Source organism: Neoarius graeffei, chromosome 7 (genome assembly GCF_027579695.1).
Source record: "Neoarius graeffei isolate fNeoGra1 chromosome 7, fNeoGra1.pri, whole genome shotgun sequence".
Lineage (NCBI taxonomy): Eukaryota > Metazoa > Chordata > Actinopteri > Siluriformes > Ariidae > Neoarius > Neoarius graeffei.
The window spans coordinates 5,371,593-5,394,990 of NC_083575.1; the positions used below are offsets into that span (position 1 = coordinate 5,371,593).

Sequence of the window (23,398 nt, forward strand, 5' to 3'; positions counted from 1 at the left end):
TTCTGTCCGGACATTTTAGGCGGCGGACCGCGATGGCGGCTCACACAAACAGGAATGTCATATTGTTTCTGAAAAGTAATGCTTCTTTTGACGTTAAAAAATAGATTTTGCACCGTCTCATTGTTTGTTAATTAATTCTACATAACAGCGTCAGGATTTTGCTTTTTTTTGGCTTGCTGCTATTTCGTGTAAGTTCGCGATGGTTTCTTATTTTTGTTCTGGGGTCTTCAGAATGATCTCTGAAGGTCTGGTGTGGCTGCAGTCTCTCATTCCAGGCACACTTGATAACTGAATGGAGACTGAGATGAACTGATTAAACTGCTGATGGAAGTCAGTTTGAAATCTCGTGTAGAAGATTGAAGACCCCTGCTTCAGAATAACTTGTAAATGAATTCTATCCCATCCTCAGGTGTCCAGATCATGGACCCTAGAGGTGACAGAAAATCCATAATCCAGTTTGCAGTGTGTCTGGAAGAACAGACATGTTTTCCTGGTGCAGAATTGCATTCCCTGTCCATGATCCTTCCTCAGAATTGAGTTCCGTAACATGACCTCTGCTTTGTTTCTCTCCTTTTCAGAAAACACTCGAATGCATTGAGCTCAGCGGTTATGGCCGTGTCGGGGAGGATGCTGAAAACCTCCAGCATCTTTCAGAGGCGTCTCTTTCAGCCACACGTCGCTGGTCCTTTTTCTGTGAACATCAGGACTGCGTACGAGCGAGACTACCGTAGACCAGGCCAGGCTCCGGACACGCGATGGCCCTGGCAGAAGATCCACTTTGACTTCTCAAAGGGTGTGGACGGGGTAAAGAAGCACTTCGGGCTTCTGAAGGCCGAGTTCATGGAGCGTTGGTCGGGGCCCGAGGGCCGTCCGCTGGAGGTGCATATGTTGGAGCAGACGCGCATGCTGTGGGAGTTCCGTGGCCCCGAGTCACTCAGTCAGTGGGTGGTCAGCTCTGACCGGGAGATCGGCGGCCGGAGTGAGGCGTACCTGAAACTGGGGAGGAATAACTCCACCTGCATGCTGTATGGCTCTCTGTGCTCGAGCCCACCCCGGGACGGAGAGACACGCTACAGCGGATACTGCACCATGCGCTCCAAACAGCCTCAGGTTGGTGCTTCGTTCCCTCAGTCCTCATCATTCCTCAGAGCAAAACACTCAAAAGTGTGAGGTACGTTTGCCTGAAGCTGAGACACAGACGAGGAGGATGTGCAGTAAACAGTTATTGTCTTCCTGCTTGGGTTTATTTGATTAAAATATATTTCAAAATCATGTGAATATTACAATTAATCTGAACATTCATGATAAAATCATTATTAAAAGTCACAATAACACACCTGTGAAATAGTTTTGTGGCTGTAATGCCACAAAAGTAATATATATAAACCCTCTGTTGTCAAGAACATGATATTAATCCAGATTTTAGTTTTATTATTTCTCAAACCTTTGTTTCAGGTTTCAATAATCAGCTGAGAACTTTCGAATTTGTTCTGTAGTTTTAGCTTAAATGATGGAAGAACAGTTCGTGGAAGTGGATTCCAGTTTTTATGGACGTTCGATGAAAAGTGGACTCACAGATGGTCTCAATGTTTCTGTACCGATTAATTTCATAAACTCAAGCAGCAGGATTGCGATTTGTCTTGATGGTGCTCTGACTGTCTTTTCAGGCTTCATTCGACAGGAAGAAGCACTCCGATTGGTCGAGCTTCAACACTTTGTATTTGCGTGTCCGTGGGGACGGCAGGCCGTGGATGGTGAACATCTCAGCTGAGACTTACTTCTCTCACCAGAGAGACGACATGTACAGCTACTTCCTGTACACACGAGGGGGTCCGTACTGGCAGGAAGTTAAGGTGTGAGCCGCAAAAATAAACACACATCCTCCAGAATTGCAGAGAGGCCATCACTGATAATTGGATACTGCATGTTATCAGAATCAGATTTGTGATGTTCGACTTTCTTTTAATTAACTTATTATGGCCCGAGCACTGTTCGGTGCGAGACCCAGTTGTTTTTCGAAGGATTATTATTATTATGCCATGTTTGGCCTTATTTGAGGCATTTCCCATGCACGAAAACTCATGAAATTTGATACACACATCAGTCATTGTCATCGCTACTCAGCCACAGACTTTTGGCCCTGGGCATGGCCCCGGGACTTCATAGCGCCCCTTTTTCCATTTCCCATTGAAATGAATGGGTAGACCTTTGGAATGATGTCATAAGGCCATCTGGAGTGAAATTACACATGGTAATTTTTAACGTGCTCCTCCTAGACGGTTCATCAAATTCATGTCCAACTTGGCAAACATGATGCCAAGATATTGCTCAAGTTGAATTGCTGAGGGATTTTTGATATGTTGTAATATGTTGAAATATTATAACATAATAATATGCCAAGATATTGCTGAATGTTGAACTTGATATCTTGTAATATGATTCTGATACTCTTTAGCCGTTACGGGCCTGTCTGGTATAGCGCCACCAACTGGCCAAGGAAAGAATAGGGTTTTGAATATGCTCCTCCTAGACGGTTCATGAGATTCATGTGAAATTTGTTCTACGTGATGCCAAGAAGTCGCTGATATTAAATTGCGAAGGGATTTTTGATATCTTGTAATATGTTGAAATGGCCTTATGATTTTAATATCTTGCCACATAAACAGGAAACGTGTCAGAAAGCCACAGTGCATTGACTGTATGGTCGGACACTTCTTACTTCAATAGATATTATGATTATTATGATAACCTGACGCCCAATGGGCCTGCCTGTTATAGCGCCACCACCTGGCCAAGTAGGAAATGTGCCAGAAATTGGCAATGTCTTAACTGATTGATCTGACACTTTAGAAGATATTGTGTATTATGATTGTGATGATCTTCACGTGTAATTCAGATGCCTAGCACAGCGCCACCATCTGGCCAAGCAGGAAATGGGGAAAAAATGTTCAGTTCATTGATGGATTGATCTAGCCTGGGAAATCCCATGCTGCTTTGCACAATCGTTCCGATCTGAAAAGACAGCATGGAAACTATGGTCTAAAGGCTTGCCTGAGTTAGGGAGCCAATCAGAGAGTGGGGAGGGGTGGAAAGACGATGACGCGTACTACTCGACAAACGGAAGCTTGTAGTTTATTTGGGACTGTTTATGGATCACATTTAACATGGCGGCGAGCGATACGAACCAAACTTTTGATCAAGCTTTAGACACTGTTCTGAATAGTTTAGAGCGAACGTTTGTTTTAAAAAAAGAACAGCGTTTGGTGTTGGTCTTTCTTCGCCTCTTCGTCGCTCTAACTACGTCACCAGGTACAACTGCCATGATTGGCCATGGGCTATGTATATGCCAAATGATAGACATTCGCAGTGTCCAATAAATGGCCGTTGATAATCGTAAACCACACCTCCCCTACGAGAAATTCAATAGGCGGATTCCAGACCATGTTTCACTTGTGATATGGTCTGGTGTTAACCAGACTAGGATTGATCTGAAACTTTACAAAATATTGGAGATCATGAGTCTGATGAGATATACAATTCTGTGCACACTCATACACAGAATATTTATGCATACACACATACAGTCTCACAAGTATGCACTCACATGCACACCCAAAATCTAGGAGCACACTCTCTTTTACACACACACTTTCTCTCTCTCTCTCCCTCTGACAAAGACACACACACACACACACACACACAATAATAGCAGAGCTCCAGCGGAGCACCATACCTAAGGGTCATTCCATGTCAATTCACACAAATGCCCAAAACCTCCCCAGTGACACCTCTTCAATTTGCCTTATTTTTATTTTCTTAGTGCCTTATGATGTCAAATGAAAGAATCCAAAATTTTAGCTTCCTAGCTCGAACGTTTTTTGAGTTATCGCCCTTCAAAGTTTGGGTGCCACGCCCACTTTTGGGGTCCGGGAATTGCGCACTTAATTTGCAAGCATTTTTGGAGGCCCATATTTTTTGTTCTAAGGGGGATATAGACCTGTAAATTGCTATATCTATGTATTCTGGCCCTGTCTATCAGATTCTGCACCTAAAAATAGCACAGGTTTACTAACTTTATAGATATTAACCCCTTAAAAGAGGATTTTTTAATGACAATAATTTTTTTAGACATTTTGGGGGTCCATATCTTGGAAAGTTTTTATGTTGATGGGGTTTCAACTGATTTATCATATTTGGGAACTCTACTGTGTACTTAGAGAGTTTCAGGGCACTCAGAGCTTTGGTGGGGGTACAGGAGGGCCCCAAATATGGTTTCGGGACTAAATTACCATTTGGTATGCCCTACTTCAGGCCATTAGTTGGCCATGTGGGCACATGATGACTGGAATGAACCTTTAACCCTATCAACAGACACCTTTTATCAAACTTTTAAGCCAATAAAAACTTTGATTATCCAACTCCTTCAATATAAACTAAGCATTTGTATATGGTACTATTTTTGCATATTTTCTGAAAAATCCTGAGTCCGGAAAGTAGGTCAACTGTTGTTTTGACTGCCTATTCATGTTTAAGGTAGTAAAAGCACACCCATATAGTGATTTTAATCTATGGGAAGATTATTTATACCCAATACCCCATTAGTTATATTGACAATTACAAGGGATAAACCCTTTCCTGGCTGTTTCACGATGCTGTTTTTTTTTTGTTTTTTTTTTACATTTGACACCTTTCCCTGTATCCAACCAAACTCTGACCACTATACACTTGATAGTTAAATGCATCTTTCAAACAGGAAAGGGAAGGATGCAAACAAGGGGATGATCCCAAGAAAAACATCCTGGTTGCTTTACTACATTTGTTCTGACATCCGATCTGGAAGTTAAACCTAGACTCATCAGGTTTTTTTTTTTCAAGAAAAGGGGAAGGGGCCCCTAGCCACTCATGTGGGGAAAATTAGCATATCAGTTAGTAAAAAGGCGAAATTTTATATAAAGATTATTTTATTATAATCATTATAAACATGAAGGGGGCAAGGGTATTCATGAGGAACTCTATATATTTTTGATACATACCTTTCTTCTATACAATTGTTTTTAAAGTATTGATCATAAAGGCATCTAAATGTTAACAGTTTTATGCTATGTGTTCATTACTTACAATTATTGGTTGTTTCAATATCAAAGTCTTGAGCATATGGCTCAAACCCACTGGTATTTTCATGAACAGTTAGCATTAAAAAATCAGAGATATCTGTAAACAAATGTTTCACTTTTGCAACAATTAATTTGTAACAAACTGTGACATCACACAAAGGCTCCCAAGCTGAGTATTTGCTTGCTTATAAATATCTAAACTGAATTCACAGAGAAAAGAGGATTGTTTCAATAAGGTCATTGTAGGGAGGGGAAGGCACCAATATTCGGTGTCAGTTTGTTAACCAAAAAATCCCCTGCTCATGGAAGATGGAACAAAATACTTGCAAGATTGGTTTGTCACTAAGTGATGACTGCCATAAAGTTGTATATTCTAGGCAGAAAGGTCTCTTTACTGTTGCCAGTTTTCCTGCATCTGATAGGAGACTACTGGAATATGCAAAAATAGTACCATATACAAATGCTTAGTTTATATTGAAGGAGTTGGATAATCAAAGTTTTTATTGGCTTAAAAGTTTGATAAAAGGTGTCTGTTGATAGGGTTAAAGACTCGTTCCAGTCATCATGTGCCCACATGGCCAACTAATGGCCTGAAGTAGGACGTACCAAATGGTAATTTTGTCCCGAAGCCATATTTGGGGCCCTCCTGTACCCCCACCAAAGCTCTGAGTGCCCTGAAACTCTCTAAGTACACAGTAGAGTTCCCAAATATGATGATAAATCAGTTTAAACACCATCAACACAAAAACCTTCCAAGATATGGACCCCTGAAATGTCCCCCAAAAAAATTGTCATTAAAAAAATCGGCTTTTAAGGGGTTAATATCTCTAAAGTTAGTAAACTTGTGCTATTGTTAGGTGCAGAATCAGATATAGCAATTTACAGGTCTATATTCCCCTTAGAACAAAAGATATGGGCCTGCAAAAATGCTTGCAAATTAAGTGTACAATTCCCGGACCCCAAAAGTGGGCGTGGCACCCAAACTTTGAAGGGCCATAACTCAAAAAACGTTCGAGCTAGGAAGCTAAAATTTTGGATTCTTTCTTTTGACATCATAAGGCACTAGTAAAATAAATATCAGGCAAATTGAAGAGGTGTCACTGGGGAGGGTGTGTGAATTGACATGGAATGACCCCTAAGAAAAAATGGTAAAACCATCGAGTCGATTTTTTGTGGTTTGTACGTGTACCACCAGTCATACACACCGCCTAGTGGCCAGTGTTAGTAATTACCAGTCATGCGCACCGCCTAGTGGCCAATGTTAGTAATTACCAGTCATACGCACCGCCTAGTGGTCAGTGTTAGTAATTACCAGTCATACACACTGCTTAGTGGCCAATGTTAGTAATTACCAGACATACACACCGCCAAGTGGCCAGTGTTAGTAATTACCAGTCATACACACCGCCTAGTGGCCAGTGTTAGTAATTACCAGTCATGCATACCGCCTAGTGGCCAATGGTAGTAATTACCAGTCATATGCACCGCCTAGTGGCCAGTGTTAGTAATTACCAGTCATACGCACCGCCAAGTGGTCAGTGTTAATTACCAGTCATACACACCGCCTAGTGGCCAGTGTTAGTAATTACCAGTCATACACACCGCCTAGTGGCCAGTGTTAGTAATTACCAGCCATACGCACCGCCTAGTGGCCAGTGTTAGTAATTACCAGTCATACGCACCGCCTAGTGGCCAGTGTTAGTAATTACCAGCCATATGCACCGCCTAGTGGCCAGTGTTAGTAATTAGTCATATGCACCGCCTAGTGGCCAGTGTTAGTAATTACCAGTCATACACACCACCTAGTGGCCAGTGTTAGTAATTACCAGTCATGCATACCGCCTAGTGGCCAATGTTAGTAATTACAGTCATACACACCGCCTAGTGGCCAGTGCTAGCCAGTAAAGAAATAAAACAAGAGACTGACTAGGATATCAGAAAGTTTATATTGAAGGAGTTGGATAATCAAAGTTTTTATTGGCTTAAAAGTTTGATAAAAGGTGTCTGTTGATAGGGTTAAAGACTCGTTCCAGTCATCATGTGCCCACATGGCCAACTAATGGCCTGAAGTAGGACGTACCAAATGGTAATTTTGTCCCGAAGCCATATTTGGGGCCCTCCTGTACCCCCACCAAAGCTCTGAGTGCCCTGAAACTCTCTAAGTACACAGTAGAGTTCCCAAATATGATGATAAATCAGTTTAAACACCATCAACACAAAAACTTTCCAAGATATGGACCCCTGAAATGTCCCCCAAAAAAATTGTCATTAAAAAAATCGGCTTTTAAGGGGTTAATATCTCTAAAGTTAGTAAACTTGTGCTATTGTTAGGTGCAGAATCAGATATAGCAATTTACAGGTCTATATTCCCCTTAGAACAAAAGATATGGGCCTGCAAAAATGCTTCCAAATTAAGTGTACAATTCCCGGACCCCAAAAGTGGGCGTGGCACCCAAACTTTGAAGGGCCATAACTCAAAAAACGTTCGAGCTAGGAAGCTAAAATTTTGGATTCTTTCTTTTGACATCATAAGGCACTAGTAAAATAAATATCAGGCAAATTGAAGAGGTGTCACTGGGGAGGGTGTGTGAATTGACATGGAATGACCCCTAAGAAAAAATGGTAAAACCATCGAGTCGATTTTTTGTGGTTTGTACGTGTACCACCAGTCATACACACCGCCTAGTGGCCAGTGTTAGTAATTACCAGTCATGCGCACCGCCTAGTGGCCAATGTTAGTAATTACCAGTCATACGCACCGCCTAGTGGTCAGTGTTAGTAATTACCAGTCATACACACTGCTTAGTGGCCAATGTTAGTAATTACCAGACATACACACCGCCAAGTGGCCAGTGTTAGTAATTACCAGTCATACACACCGCCTAGTGGCCAGTGTTAGTAATTACCAGTCATGCATACCGCCTAGTGGCCAATGGTAGTAATTACCAGTCATATGCACCGCCTAGTGGCCAGTGTTAGTAATTACCAGTCATACGCACCGCCAAGTGGTCAGTGTTAATTACCAGTCATACACACCGCCTAGTGGCCAGTGTTAGTAATTACCAGTCATACACACCGCCTAGTGGCCAGTGTTAGTAATTACCAGCCATACGCACCGCCTAGTGGCCAGTGTTAGTAATTACCAGTCATACGCACCGCCTAGTGGCCAGTGTTAGTAATTACCAGCCATATGCACCGCCTAGTGGCCAGTGTTAGTAATTAGTCATATGCACCGCCTAGTGGCCAGTGTTAGTAATTACCAGTCATACACACCACCTAGTGGCCAGTGTTAGTAATTACCAGTCATGCATACCGCCTAGTGGCCAATGTTAGTAATTACAGTCATACACACCGCCTAGTGGCCAGTGCTAGCCAGTAAAGAAATAAAACAAGAGACTGACTAGGATATCAGAAAATTCTACAACCCAGAAACAGATGGGAGCTCCGCTTTTAGGCAGTGCCTAAATCTATATATTAGTGACCTGCCATCATTGTGCATTTTGTTGCAGACATATGAAGACTTTTCATGTACACACACACACACACACACACAGAAAAGCTAAGATGACTTAAGATCACAGCGTGAGATAGAGATAAGGAGGAGACACGTATAGTTTTGTACATATATAAATGTACATTTTCACACCACAGAAAAAAACAGTCTTTGTCTGACTATCTCTCGTCTGTCAAGCAGTCATGGCATTTGCAACATGCACATCACCTTTGAACATTTGATGAATATATGACATGTGACTGTTTTGTTGGGTGGCGAGATGTCCTGGGTTGCAGAACCACACGTGCAAGGACCCGTCAAGGCCACTAGCGGCTTTAATTTTTTTATTTCTCTCTCTCCCTTTAACAGATCCCTTTTTCTAAATTCTTCCTCTCAAGCCGAGGGAGAATCCAAGATGACCAGCATGCCCTGTGGTTGGACAAGGTCAGATTGCTTTTGTTCTCGATCATTGACTGAAAACACACACATTCTTAATGCTTTGATTTGTTGCTGCAATTAGAGAAAATTAATCAACACCTTCTGACCAATCAGAATCCAGAATTTAACCGTACCATGGTATAAGGGCAGAGTTTACAGAACTGGAATGCAAGTTAAACTCAAAAGTATTTAAAGTGTATGTAATGCCTTTTTGGAATGTTTTAAAATGAATATCATTCAAAACGACTAAAATGAATTAATAAAGCAGGGAAAAAATAACATAATTCATTTATCATCAAGCTCAAAGCTAGTGATAAATCACGGCTTCTGGATCCCAAAAGGAGGCAACGTTGCCTCAGAGCAAATCTCACCTGATGTCATACGTGATCTGGGTCATTTCGGTTCATCTGACTCCGTGCTGGTTTCCTCACCGAGATCGGATATTGTTGATGCAATCTTACAAAAATAATGTGAAAGCGCTGCATTGTTTGGATGTTCAAATCCATATATAACAGGACATTCAGTTCACAAATTTTCCAAGAAAAAACACTAATCTAAAGCGACAGTGGGTGCCCCACTGTTTTATGAGTGTTTGACACATAGAGCTACACATTCATCTCATTATCTCTAGCCGCTTTATCCTTCTACAGGGTTGCAGGCAAGCTGGAGCCTATCCCAGCTGACTACGGGCGAAAGGCGGGGTACACCCTGGACAAGTCGCCAGGTCATCACAGGGCTGACACATAGACACAGACAACCATTCACACTCACATTCACACCTACGCTCAATTTAGAGTCACCAGTTAACCTAACCTGCATGTCTTTGGACTGTGGGGGAAACCGGAGCACCCGGAGGAAACCCACGCGGACACGGGGAGAACATGCAAACTCCACACAGAAAGGCCCTCGCCGGCCACGGGGCTCGAACCCAGGACCTTCTTGCTGTGAGGCGACAGCGCTAACCGCCTGTATGTTGGATGAAGAGGCGACAGCGCTAACCACTACACCACCGTGCCGCCAGATCTACACATGACAAGGCCTATTAATAATGACAGTTCGTCGATTCCCCTATTGTCACCCACTTTGTATTTTCTTTCAGTCATTACACTGTGCGTTTTAAAGATTATATTTCTACATTTATTGAGATACATGTAAAATATTTTACCTAGGTTTTGCAGCAGCCAGATTAGAATAAAAATCCGCAAACCAATCTGTTACTGATTCTGTCTGGCTGGTGGTGCGCTATCGGCACGGAGTGGGACTGTCATGAACTGACCTCTGTTTCTTGTCTTGGGGGCTTGAAATAAACCATTTACTCTGGAATATCCTTGATAATCATCTACCCCTTCATCCAACATACAGGAATCCCAGTCCCTAATCAGAATTCTCTCCAAAACATGATTCCATATCGAGACGGGTCAAACACAGGTCTAACCGCTGCTGCGTACGCTAACAAAACTGATACCTGCTTCCTTGTTACACGTGTGACGTCACGCACCCCTTCGAGATCTTCCGGACGCGTTTCGGTAGGCTCCGTGAAAATCGGCTGATCTTACTGATTTTCCATCAGCTTATTGCGTTTTGGATCAGCTATGGTTCGAGAAAACATGGTCGATCAACAGAATGATTGTCGCTTTGTACAAAGGAAAAAGTGGGGTTTAGAGGTGTTACATTCACTTTAAAGACTCCAGATGTGCTGATCAAGTTTCGCTTGGTTTGGTTTTCAGGTGAACACCATCGGCTTCACGCTGGGAGATAAAGCGGACGGGCCGTTTCAGTTAGGGATCGACTTCATCGCTGTGTGTATCGACCACGCTCACACAGAGGAGTTTGCCTATGAACTGTACAAGAGGAACCCGGAGGTGTAACAGTGGTGAACCTTGAGCTTGATGGAAATCCCCCCCCCCATTTCACACACAAAAATACAGAAAGATTTGTTTAATAGTCAGTAAAGCAGTGCTTAAACATCAACAACATTGTTTTTCTCGAACAACAAAATTAATTCAGTCATCCATCCTGACTGGTTTATATACAAAGATGGGGGAGGAAGGTTTTTTTTTTCCTCTTAAAATGAGCTCACAGGAATACAAAATCCAGACAAACACTCACAAAAGACAGACAACAAGCAACAAAAGGTCCAAGTAACTACTGTTTCTTTTTTTTTTTTAAAGTAGGGAAGTTAAGCCATCACCAGCCCACGTCTGGCACTGACAATCTTCTCCTTCTTCTGCTTCCTGTCCTCATTGTGCTTCATGCGCCGCTTGTCTCTGTGAGAGTGAAGAAATCAGATCATAAATCAGCTGAATGTGCGTTCTGAGTCTCATCCAATAATCAGTCAACAACACAATTATGCGTCTGTTGTGGACGACGATCCGAAGTGAAATGATGCCTTGAATGTGAAACTGACTCCAGAGACGTTGTGAAAGAATATTTATCTCGCACTCGAGACCAGCGAAAAGGCTCATTTCGGACAAATCTTTCCTCATGGGTGTGTAAACTTTTGCACCCAACCCAAATTATTGTGGAGGACAGCTGACATAAGCGTCTTCCACATTGTCCATGTAATTATATTGAGGTTTATGTTCTAAATTGTGATTTAAAAATGCTTATTTTCCTTCTTATTCATTTTTTCAACTTGGCATTAGGTGCGTGTGTGTGTGCGCGCGTGTGTAGATTTCCCGCCCCCCGCTCAATCGCAGCATCTCACTGACCGCGTCTGCACTTGGTGCTGTTTGTAGTTTTTCTGGCGAGAAGGACTTGCTTGCGACTTGTCCAGTGCTGCGTTTGCCGCCATCTCTCCAAATGGCTTCAGCTTTCCTACACACATGGAAGATTTAATAAAAAAATTTAAAAAGGGGGGGGGTGGTGTTTCAAAACATGTGGAATTGTGTCACAGCTCAGAGCACACATCACCAGCACATCTTCATGCACCGGATGCTGCAATGAGATACAAGCCGCTAATGAGGCAAACTCATTTTTGTAGAAGTTCAATGCCTGAGGTTTTATTTTTTTGCAATCCCCATTTTGAAAATAATAAAAAGTTCCTCACTCACCTTTGTGGGGTTTGTATGTGAGCGGGCGAGAGAGGCTCGCTTTCAGATTGAACATGTTTTTCTTGTTAGTTGACGGAGGGCCAGAAGCAGCGCTGAAGATGAATGGAGTCGATCCTGAGAAAGAAAAAGCAGACACATTATTTAAAGCACCATGACGATTCATCTCCCTTTTTTCCCCACGTTCTGTTCTGACCTGGAGTTTTGTTGACGGGAGCAGCGTTCTTGTTCGCGTGGATTTCAGACTTCCTGCCCGGAGTGGGAGTGAGAGGAAGCATGGGAGACATACGGGCCGGAGTCTTCACCAGAGAGCGCTTGTGCTCGTTGTCCTGCGTGGTTTGGGAAAACCTAAAAGACAAAAGAAACCACCATAATGTACTTTAGCTCATCGCATCAGCATGCAGTATTCCCACTGATAACAGCCACAATGCCATGAGCTGGGCCAAGTTCCTGACCTGACGTTGACTTTGTTGGTTGCGAGAATGGATGGCCTGAAGGGGGCGTTGTTCTTTATTGCTGGCTTGCTTGCCTGAGTGACCCTGCGCTTCTCCACTTTCTTCTCCGGCACTCCTGGGCTGAACAGCGAGGCTCGGCTGACTGGCGGCTTCTGCAAAAACAACCGTTTGAGATTCAGGAAGGGTTTTTTTTAATTTAAAAAAAAAAAAAAAAAAGTGTGTATGCGCTGAGAAAAGTGAATAAACTGCACGTACAGCATGAGCTTTTGTGTCTGCTGACTTTTTGATGCCATTTTCTGACTGAGCCTGAAATAACACACATTAGGTAAGGAATAAAACACTCCACGTTGTGCTGTTATAGAAAAATACTACAATACTCAGACTTACTGCGATCGGATCAAAAGGGGGACATGAATGTCACAAAAAAAGGAAGAGGAGCACAAATAAATAAAAATGAAGAAAAATAAACCTTCAGGTCCTTCACAGAGTTCCTGAGGACCTCCATCTGCTTGTTCTTCCTCTGCATGTAGGAATCGATGGACTCCATCTTGCTGAAATGTGCCTCGTGGAGTTTCTTGAAATCTGGAGAATTTTTAACACCTGAAATGACCTGGAGCACTTCTCCCACCAGACGTATCTGGAACTGTGCTGTTTTTTATTGCATCATTCAGAATATACCGATACAACTCCTCCCCATGATAAAAATTTAATCATACTCCGATATTTGATAGTGTGTTTACAAATGCGTCACTTTGCAAATCTGAATCAAAAACGCAGAGTGAGTGTGCACGCCTTCACTGCATGAGGTAGCCAAGTAGGACAGACTTGTGTGTATGACAAGCAAGTAAGTGTGTGTGCTCACAGCATGGAACAATACATGAACTGAGGAAATAATGAAATATTACGTTACTTGGTGTGGTGGGCTTCAGAGCTGCTTTCTTCTTCATCAGACCCTCGTGACGGGGGATTTTTCCAGCAGTTTTCTTAACATCTGTGTTTTATTAAAAAAAAAAAAAAAAAGCCACACCCAAGAGGGGTTTGTTCAACACAGACAAATGCACAGGGGTAAAAGGGGAATCAAAGCTTTTTCATTTTTTAAATAATATATATAGTTGTGGTCGGAAGTTTACATACAGTGACATGAACGTCATCTTGGAAATGAATGTCATGGCAATATTTGGGCTTTCAGTAATTTCTTTGAACTGTTCTTTTTCTGTGGCAGAATGATTGTACAGCTGCTGCTTCTTCTGGCTGCTCTCGATTAGGGGTCGCCACAGCGGTACTTTCGTCTCCATTGCTCCCTGTCTTCCGCATCCTTCTCTACCACACCTGCCACTTTCATGTCCTCTCTCACCACATCCATGTATCTCCTCTTTGGCCTTCCTTGTTTTCATGTGCCTGGCAGCTCCATCCTCAACATTCTCCTTCCAACATGCTCTGCATCTCTTCTCAGGATGTGCCCGTACCATCTCAGTCTCATCTTTCTTAGCTTCATTCCCAAGCTCTCCACATGTGCCGTCCCTCTGATGTACTCGTTCCGTATCCTGTCCAACCTCCCATCGCAAACCTTAACATCCTCAACTCCGCCACCCCCAACTTTGCCTCCTGTCTCCAATCCATACATCATGGCTGGTCTCACTGCTGTCTTATACATCTTACCTTTCACTTTTGCTGGGACTTTCCTATCACAAATGACTCCTGAAATCCTTCTCCACCCTGCCTGCGCTCTCTTTCTCCCCTCACTATCGCAGCCCCCATTTTCCTGCACAGTTGACCCCAGGTACTTGAATTCACCAACTTTCTTTACGTCTGCTCCTTACATCTTCACTACACTCTCATCCCCATTCTCATTGATGCACATGTATTCTGTTTTGCTCCTGCTCACCTTCATCTCTCCAAACCCAGCTCAACCTCCTTTCCACTTTCACCACATATCACAATATCATCCGCAAACATCATGTTCCATGGTGACTCTTGCCTCACTTCGTCCGTCAAGCTATCCATCACTATGGCAAACAAGAAAGGACTCAAAGCAGATCCTTGATGAAGTCCCACCTTCACCTCAAACCATTCAGTCATTCCAACTGCACACCTCACTGCTGTTTCACTGTTCTCATACATGTCTTGCACCACTCTAATATACTTCTCATCAATGCCGGGGTGGCCCTATATTTAGCCGGGACCATCCCCGGCCCAAACCATCAATGGTGGCCTGCTTGGAGCATGGGGAAAATAATTTTCACTAATTTTGGTCACTGATCTTATTCTTGCATTAATCATCAATTCAACTGCACTCTGCATTTTCACATGGCAGCCCAGACGCCGACAACAATTGTATGCAAGTTATTGTGAGGTGTAGTCACTTTGCCAAGCCACTTTGCTTCAAGAAAACCCAAACGGTCACCCTCAGCTGAAAGGAAATTGGTTTGGATGGTCAGGAACAACCTGGGAACCACCATGGCACAGCCCTGCCATGAACTGGAAGCAGATGGATCACTGTCTACAGTTCAGATCACCATGGACTAAGAGGCTGCTGTCCAAGAAATAACCCCCTGCTCCAAAACGGACCCCTTCAAGCTTAACTAAAGTTTGAAGCTGACCACACGGACAAAGAAAAAGCCTTCTGGAGGAAAGCTGTATGGTCAGGTGAGACAAAAATTGAGTTGTTTGGCCACAATGACCACCGTGTACAGAGGGACACTGTACCAGCTGGTGGTGGTGGTAGGATCATCATGCTCTGGGGCTGTTTTGCTGCCAGTAGAACTGGTTCATTGTACAAAGTGGGTGGAATAATGAAGGAGGAGGACGACCTCAGAATTCTTCAGCATAAACCATCAGAAACTTGAACACGACTTGGGAGTTACAACAGGACAATGAACCCAAACACGCATCAGAGCTGGTTGTGGAGGATAAAGCAGGCAAACATTAAGCTTAAAACAAGTCCTGACTTCAACCCTGTTGAAAATATATGGACCGTGCTTATAAGTCGAGCCCATGCCAAGAAAAGAAAAATTTAATTGAACTCTATCAATTCTACCATGAAGAGTCATGAAATATCCAACCAGAATTCTGCCAGAAGCTTGTTCATGGGAAACAAAAATGTTTGGTCAAGGTGAATCTTGCGAAGAGACATTTTACCCAAATATTAGGTGTGCTGTATGTATAATTTTGACCCTGTGTTGATTTCAGAAAACCCAAAGAAAATTAAAACTTGTGCACCAAATTATTGTGTTTTTTTTTTTTAATTCAAGCTGTATGCTGTACGATCATTCTGCCTCAGAAAAAGAACAGTTCAAAGAAATGAACTGTTCTGACCACAACTGTACACACACACAAAATTTAAACGTAAATAACTGAGTAAAAACAGGAGTCATACATATTTATAATAAGAGTGTCAGTTTCCAAAAAAAATAAATAAATAAAATAATCTAGTCCTGTGCAAGTCTTAGTCCCATGTGAAGAAATGCTGTAGACCAAAAATGGCTGAAAAATAATGAAATGAAGTGTTTCAATGTTTTAAAAAGTAATCAGTAAGTCATAATAAATGAAAAAGTCAATATTTGGTGTGAGACGACCCTTTGCTTAAAAAAAAAAAAGATATACGAGTAGTCTGAAGTCCAGTGAGTGCAGTTTAATGCGGAAATGATCTGCAGGTTTTACTGAGCATCTTCCAGAACCAGCCACAGTTCTTCTGCACACTTTGACTGTCACACTCGCTTCTTCATTTTACACCAAAACCCAGCAGCCTTCATTATGTTTTCTTTTTTTAATCTGAAAAGTGCTCCTTTATGGAATATGCTGCTCAGATATAAACTTTTCCCCCCCGTAACATTTAATTTTGTGCTGAAAAAAAAAACCCCCAGAATGTTTGGAAATCTACAATGTTTTTATAATGTTTTGACTCAATAATGTAGAAATCACAAAATAAAAATCTAACAAAGTTTGTATGGAAAAAATAGGGTGCCTAAGACTTTTGCACAGTACTGTATGTATGTATATCTGTTTATCCTTGTGAAGTAGGTGGAGTCAAGTGGTCATAAATTTTCTCGACATGATCATACTCACCCTGATTGGTCCCCTCAGGGATGGCGTTATTGCCAGCAGATTCAGGTTTCATCTCAGGAGCTGGAGTCTCCGTGTCCTTAGCCGAGGACACCTTCCTCCTCTTGGAGCTCCTTTTATCACCACTGGCGACGACGACCTCCTCCTCTGCCGCCTCCTCTCCAGATGACTTTGTGTCATCCTGTAAACAAACACTTAAAATTACAAGAGCTTTCTTCACAAATGAAGCCATCTTTGAAGCTCTACATCCCCTCACACTCACCTGAACTGGGTTCTGTTCTGGTTTGGGATTCGGATCAGCTCCATCTCCAGAGTACTTTCTCTTGGCCTGCTGTTTTTTTCCGCGGCGTGTTGTCACCAGAGCGTCGTTTACGGGTTTGGGCTTGGGCTCAGCTGCTGCCTCCTTCTCCTCCTGGATCTGTGTGTCATCCGAGGAGGCCGTGTTGCCCTGTGGGGGGGGTAAAATATGATGCATTTAACAAGTTGTTGCTCAGCTGCAATGTGTAGTAATGCAAGTCCACGATGGGGCATCAAGTCTCCAAATCCGAACATAAATATAATTAAATAAAATACTTTCAAAACCCTCTATAGTGCACTGTATATCTAATAGGGAGGGATTAATAATCCCAGTGAACTCCTCAGTAAATAAATGCACGAGATTTTTTTTTTTTTAATTGCCATTTGGGATGCAAATTCCTTACATTGTCTGAGCTCTCTTGCTGTTCAAAATGCCCCTTCAGTGCCTTCAGCAGCTTATCAGCCTGAAAAATAAACACAGTAGAGCAGATTTTATTTCGACAAGCATTTGTACTAATGTATCACTTTCAAACCATTTCCCAAAGTATTCATTTCTAATAGAATTAATCCATCGTTTCTATCCTTTTCTCGTCACCAAGGTCAATCCCAGGACTTGTAACGCTAGGTTTTGTTTGGTGCCATCAGCTGATCAGATGTTCGCATTGAGTTCCTGTCGCAAAACCTCAGCACGATGTTCTTCTCGGCTGCAAAGTGTGCTTGGGCCCTGCAGATTGCTGCTTACAATCTGTACAGCGATTCCAGGTCGATGGATTTTTGTCCAAACTTTTCTCCTCATCTGGAATTAGGCATTTGGAATAGATGTAGCTTTGTTAAAAATAAACAAATTAATTAAAATAAATACACCTTTATTAAACTACTGGTTCTCGCCAGAAATGTCGTCCTTCAATCACACGGCTGTATTTAATCAACTGCATCACGTAATAAACGATAAAGAAATGTGCTTTTTGGCCGGAGTTGGGGTGGCAAGGATTATTTCTGTGGTGGCAGAGATCACCTGCACAACTACCTCTGCCAAGATCCTTAGGCAGCTGGGCCATAGAAGGTTCACGCTGCACGCTGCACACTACACGCTACACGCGTGTAAAGAAAAGTGGACAAACGTAGCATGACTTGCTCTGGGCCATAGAACGGCGTTCACGTTGCACGCTGCACACTTCACGCGTGAAGCGTGAAATGAACATGCACACTTTTTTCTAGGCGTGAAGATGGAAATTCCAGTCAATGCATGCGGTCACCGCCGCGCCAGCCAATCAGAACGGGTCTAGGGAGATAACTCTATGCTTTCAGGGGAAAACTAAAGAAAAAATATAATTGAATGGTATAATTGAAAAATAGTTCTTCATCGGGATTGTCAAGCAGATTATAGAATGTTCGGTGAAATTCACCACGGGTTTCTCTCAGAAGGAAGTGTTCTCGGCTCCAAATTCTGTTCCTTTTTCTCTTCCTCTGTCTCAGTAAAAGCAGAATGAGGCAATCGTCGTCATCCGAAGAGTCCATATTGTTGGTTACTCGGTCAAAGTAGAACAGACGCAACACGTGAACATCCAAGCATGAAGTTTAATGGCCCAGGGTCCGGTTCTTCACGTGAACGTGTAGCGTGTAGCGTGCAGCATGCAGCGTGAACCTTCTATGGCCCAGCTGCCTTAGACATTGCCATGGCAACCAAGCTGACCTTGAGTTTCGATCAGCTAAGTGCAGACCCTTCGATCTGCCACAGGAGATCCCTGTTGTTGTTCCAGCCGTGTATATTCCACCAGATGCCAACGCAAACACTACACTCGGCCACATGTTACCAGCAATAAACAAGCAGCAGAACGCAGATCCCGACGAGGTTTTTATTGGGGCCAATGATTTTAATCACGCCGATCTGAAAACAACACGTTAAGCGCTCAACCAGAGGATAAAACACACTGGACTGCATATATTCTAAGATCACCAAAGGATACAGAGCCTCACCCCTTCTGCATCTTGGACAATCTGATCACCAGTCACTTCTTCTAACCCAAACTTACTGCCCAATCATCAAGAAACAGCAACCCACTGTCAGAACAATAAAAACCTGGCCTGAGGGAGCGTCCCTACAGCTGCACTGACTGGAGTCTGGTTTTCACTCAGGACTGAGAAGAACATGCATCAGCTTCTACATCAGGAGCTGCGCTGAGAACATCACGATGAATAAAAGCATGTGTATATACCCAAACAGGAAACCATGGATGACAAAGTAGGTCCAGCTTCTCCCAAGAGACTGAAATGCAGCCTTCAGGTCTGGCAACAGAGAACTGTACAGTGTTGCGAGACACAACCGCAAAAGAGGCTTAAAAACAGCAAAGAGAAGATTGGGGGTCACTTCACCTCGATCGAGGACTTTCTTAACAACCACCCACAGATGGTCAGACTCGGTCTTAATGTCTCCCCGAGTCTCACCGTCAGCACTGGCACACCACAAGGGTGTGTGCCAAGTCCCCTCCTCTCCTCCCTCTACACGCATGACTGCACTCCCGTTCACCCAAAAATACAATTATAAAATTTGCTGACGACACAACAGTCATGGGACTAATCTCTAATGGCGATGAGACAGCGAGGTCTGTGAGCCGACTGAATGGTGTGACTCAACATCAAAGAGACAAAGGAGCTTCTTACTGACTTCAGACAGCATCAGGAGGCGCCCCTGCCACTGTAAATAAGGGAAGAGAAGGTGCAGAGGGTCTCCAGTTTTAAGTTCCTGGGTACTCACATCAGTGAGGACCTCAAGTGGATGGTTTCACTTGTCAAAAACGTTCAACAAAGCCTCTACTTCCTTAGGATGCTGAAGAAGACCAACCTCTCTGCAAAGCTGCTCGAGAGCATACGGACATACTGCATAACGGCCTGGTATGGAAACTGTTCAGCAGCAGACAGAGAAAATCAATCATCGGACTCCCCCTGCTCCTGAAGGACGTCCATAGATGTCGCTGCCTCTGCAGAGCCTGCAACACCATTCAGGACAACACACATCCCTTTCATCACATGTTCTCACTACTGTTATCTGGAAGACACTATAGAGCCTTAAAGGGGGAAGCCATGGTCTAATGATTAGAGAAATAGCTTTGGGACCAAACCTCACTCCCAACTGCTCCCCAGGCTGCTCTGGGTACGTTGTACGTCATTCTGGATAAAAGCGTCTGCGAAATGCCTGCAATGTAATGTAATGTAAAGCCTCAGGAACAACTTCGACCCAACAGCTATCAGTGAACTGAACTCACACCCCTCCCTCCACTGGCGCCACAACAATTTTACCTCAAGTGCAATCATAACACGTTAATGTGCAATAACTGCGTAAGTCACATCAAGTTATTTTATACGCTTTAAATTATTTTTAGAGCAGCAGCTACAATTATTGACAGTCCTTAATTATAGACACCTTTTCAGATTTACCAACAAAAAACTATTTTACAAAGGTGAGTTTCGGTTGCAACACTTATTATTGGTTAATTAATCAACCGGAAGACCCGCCTCGCCCTTTGATCTTGTCGTCTGATGACGCAGCTCGTTACCTGAGATGGAATTTTTTTAAGCACGATCAGCAATTTTTCGGAAAACCCGGACGTTATCATCATCGCAGGTAAGCATTAGTGGAAAGATCATGGACACGTTTTTACTGATCAAATTCACCGATGTTTCATGATCTTGTCGAAACCTACTTTGTTTCTTACTCTTTCATTTGACAGTCACCATTTTGTACCTAAACGTGCATTTGAGAAGTCACGTGAGGTATCGATAATAGTGATCACTTTCACCGGTGTCCACCATTATCGACACCCTGTGGAATTAAATGACATTTATAACTGTCATGGCTCGATCTTTGTGTAACGTTGTTGAAGTCGATGAAGTACTTAAAAAAAAAAAGCTGTGATTATAGAGTATTTAGAATCCGATTGCAATAAATTGGATTCAGCTCCACAACACACTCAACAACCCCCCCAACAAACTGAATTGACTTGAACTGACTGACTTCATTGCACTGCTGTTTATTCATACCGTGTGTTGTATATACTGCAAATATCTATATATCATACCATTGCACTACAGTTCACTCATATTGCACATTTTGAACGTACTGTAAATATCTATCATATCATTATACCATTCCATACCCTCTAATTCCTGTACATACATCTCATCTCATTATCTCTAGCCGCTTTATCCTGTTCTACAGGGTCGCAGGCAAGCTGGAGCCTATCCCAGCTGACTACGGGCGAAAGGCGGGGTACACCCTGGACAAGTCGCCAGGTCATCACAAGGCTGACACATAGACACAGACAACCATTCACACTCACATTCACACCTACGGTCAATTTAGAGTCACCAGTTAACCTAACCTGTATGTCTTTGGACTGTGGGGGAAACCGGAGCACCCGGAGGAAACCCACGCGGACATGGGGAGAACATGCAAACTCCGCACAGAAGGGCCCTCGCCGGCCACGGGGCTCGAACCCGGACCTTCTTGCTGTGAGGCAACAGCGCTAACCACTACACCACTGTGCCGCCCCTGTACATACATATACACACACACACACATATATATATATACACACACACTATATTTTATATATATATATATATATATATATATATATATATATATATATATATATACACACACACACTATATATTTTATACTTGTTATTTACTGCTACGCACTTCTGGTTAGATGCAATCTGCATTTTGTTGCCTTCTACCTGTGACATGTGCAATGACAAAGTTGAATCTAATCTAATTAGAGCAGAATTAAATTCCTAGCATATAAAAAAATGACATGCTTGAAATATTCAGATTTTTCTATTCCATTCACAATTTTTTTTTTTGCAGTTTGTTGTAAATATCTACCACATATTACAATATCAGTAGACATTTTATATTTTGGTTCGAGGAAAGATTTGCGACCTTTGACCTGGATGTTCATGTGGTTACAATGTCAATTGCCTGTTGACATTTATTGGTAAACTACAAAACTAGACATTAATACAAACAACAACGAATGATGAACAAAATGTGATCTACGAAAATACTTAGAAAATGGAACAAAAACATTCTCTGACGCAGGTTAAACATTATCAGTTCATTTGTTTACAAACATTAGAGTCACTTCCTCATTTACGCAAGCATCGACATCCATATTTTATATAAAATATATTTTGTACTAAATATAAGTCAATGTAAAAAATTGTAAATAAAAACTATGTTTTGTTAACTTAATACCACATACCGATTTTTTTTTAAATAATCAATCATCTGGATGTCCATAATTGTGGAACGGTGTCACGTGATCTGACACGCTCGGTAATCATGGTTTCCCCAGTGGAAGCTTGAGGAATAATTCCTGCACAATTTACGTATTGAAAGTCTTTTCTACTTTTGCAACGGCCGAAAGATCGTCAAGGTGTCGATAATTGTAGCCGCCGCTCTATATCCTATTTATATTTTTATAGTTATTGCTTATTCACCTGAGAGCTTCTTTTAGTCTGAGTGTAGTTCTTATCTAGTGTTTACACTGTTTACATTGTTTGTCTGAGTGTTTAGTCTGTCTAGTTCCTATCTAGAGTGTTTATATTGTTTGTTTTTTCAATTATTTTATTTTTATTTATTGCATTGCCTGTTTGCACCGTGGGTCAGAGAGGACTGAAATTTCATCTGTGCTGTATGTCGAGCATGTATAGCATATCTGACAATAAAGTTGACTTGACTTTTAATGTGTGAGTGAGTGAGTGGACCAGTGAATGGAGTTTGTTTTTTTCCCTTTGTTTTAAGAGAGACAGCAAATTTCGTTCCATGTTCATATGCAACGACAATAAAAGGCATTCTGATCCTGAACTTGTCAGGAGGGCACAAACACTGAATCCAGCTCTGTCTTCCAGAGGAAAAGGATTTGAAGTTTGCACATAAATAAAAGCTTTGTGCGACAAAAGTGAATTGTATTTGATGTGAATGTGGAATGATGTTCATCAGTGAAAGTGCACTTATTCACCTCCCTCGACATGTTTTATTCATCGTCTGCACTGATTTGAAAAACTGCGGATTTTACTTTACTGACAAAAGTAATACGTTTATTTCTTACAAGAAAGGAAACCTCTCGAACGCTCAAATAAAAACTCCAACCAAACGTCCGGAATGTTCTGAGGCGAATCTGTGACTGATGTTCGTTAGCTCCGCTTGCTAACAGGATCCGTTACTCTATATTTGAAATAAACAGCGCCATTAACCGGCTCTCACCTTTATGTTGGCTTTTAAACCAATGCTCTTGGCGAGCTGCTGCAGGTCTGAATACTTCATGGAGTCCAAATCCATCCTTTAGGCCAAACTGGAGGAAATTACTGACTGCAAAAAACAAAACAAACCCAAGTTTGTTAAAAGTATTATTTGGTTCGCCGCGCACGCGACCCAACTGATCCGGTGAAGAACTCAACACGCGCCCGATTGTTGAAAAAATT

The 23,398-nt window shown here is 42.4% G+C and overlaps 2 protein-coding genes across 4 annotated transcripts; one reads left to right on the top strand and one right to left on the bottom strand.

Moving 5' to 3' along the window:
• Positions 1 to 30: 30 nt before the first annotated feature.
• On the top strand, positions 31 to 12,812 carry ndufaf1 (NADH:ubiquinone oxidoreductase complex assembly factor 1). Of its 3 annotated transcripts, none has more exons than XM_060925201.1 (5): positions 31 to 188; positions 579 to 1,110; positions 1,668 to 1,853; positions 8,977 to 9,051; positions 10,773 to 12,812. In XM_060925201.1, the coding sequence occupies exons 2-5, from the start codon at positions 610 to 612 to the stop codon at positions 10,911 to 10,913; spliced, it is 903 nt and encodes a 300-aa protein (XP_060781184.1). In that variant the 5' UTR covers positions 31 to 188; positions 579 to 609; the 3' UTR covers positions 10,914 to 12,812. The 3 variants fall into 3 exon arrangements, with proteins under 3 accessions (XP_060781184.1, XP_060781188.1, XP_060781187.1); XM_060925205.1 differs by having other exon boundaries at positions 44 to 75; XM_060925204.1 differs by lacking the exon at positions 31 to 188 and adding an exon at positions 210 to 433.
• On the bottom strand, positions 10,969 to 23,393 carry nusap1 (nucleolar and spindle associated protein 1). Its single transcript, XM_060925200.1, has 12 exons — positions 23,181 to 23,393; positions 17,314 to 17,373; positions 16,875 to 17,060; positions 16,616 to 16,793; positions 13,461 to 13,541; positions 13,020 to 13,132; positions 12,806 to 12,856; positions 12,551 to 12,702; positions 12,292 to 12,443; positions 12,099 to 12,212; positions 11,757 to 11,862; positions 10,969 to 11,312 (listed from the first exon to the last, which is right to left on the bottom strand). The coding sequence occupies exons 1-12, from the start codon at positions 23,253 to 23,255 to the stop codon at positions 11,225 to 11,227; spliced, it is 1,356 nt and encodes a 451-aa protein (XP_060781183.1). The 5' UTR covers positions 23,256 to 23,393; the 3' UTR covers positions 10,969 to 11,224.
• Positions 23,394 to 23,398: the final 5 nt, after the last annotated feature.

Bases quoted from the DNA above. Each gene is read 5' to 3' on its own strand.
- ndufaf1 (XM_060925201.1), top strand. From the start codon at position 610: ATGGCCGTGTCGGGGAGGATGCTGAAAACCTCCAGCATCTTTCAGAGG. The intron at 1,111-1,667 runs GTTGGTGCTTCG...CTGTCTTTTCAG, and splicing joins TGCGCTCCAAACAGCCTCAG to GCTTCATTCGACAGGAAGAA. The intron at 9,052-10,772 runs GTCAGATTGCTT...TTTGGTTTTCAG, and splicing joins ATGCCCTGTGGTTGGACAAG to GTGAACACCATCGGCTTCAC.
- nusap1 (XM_060925200.1), bottom strand. From the start codon at position 23,255: ATGGATTTGGACTCCATGAAGTATTCAGACCTGCAGCAGCTCGCCAAG. The intron at 13,542-16,615 runs GTGAGTATGATC...AATAAAACACAG, and splicing joins CCCTGAGGGGACCAATCAGG to ATGTTAAGAAAACTGCTGGA. The intron at 12,857-13,019 runs GTTTATTTTTCT...GTGTTATTTCAG, and splicing joins ACTCTGTGAAGGACCTGAAG to GCTCAGTCAGAAAATGGCAT.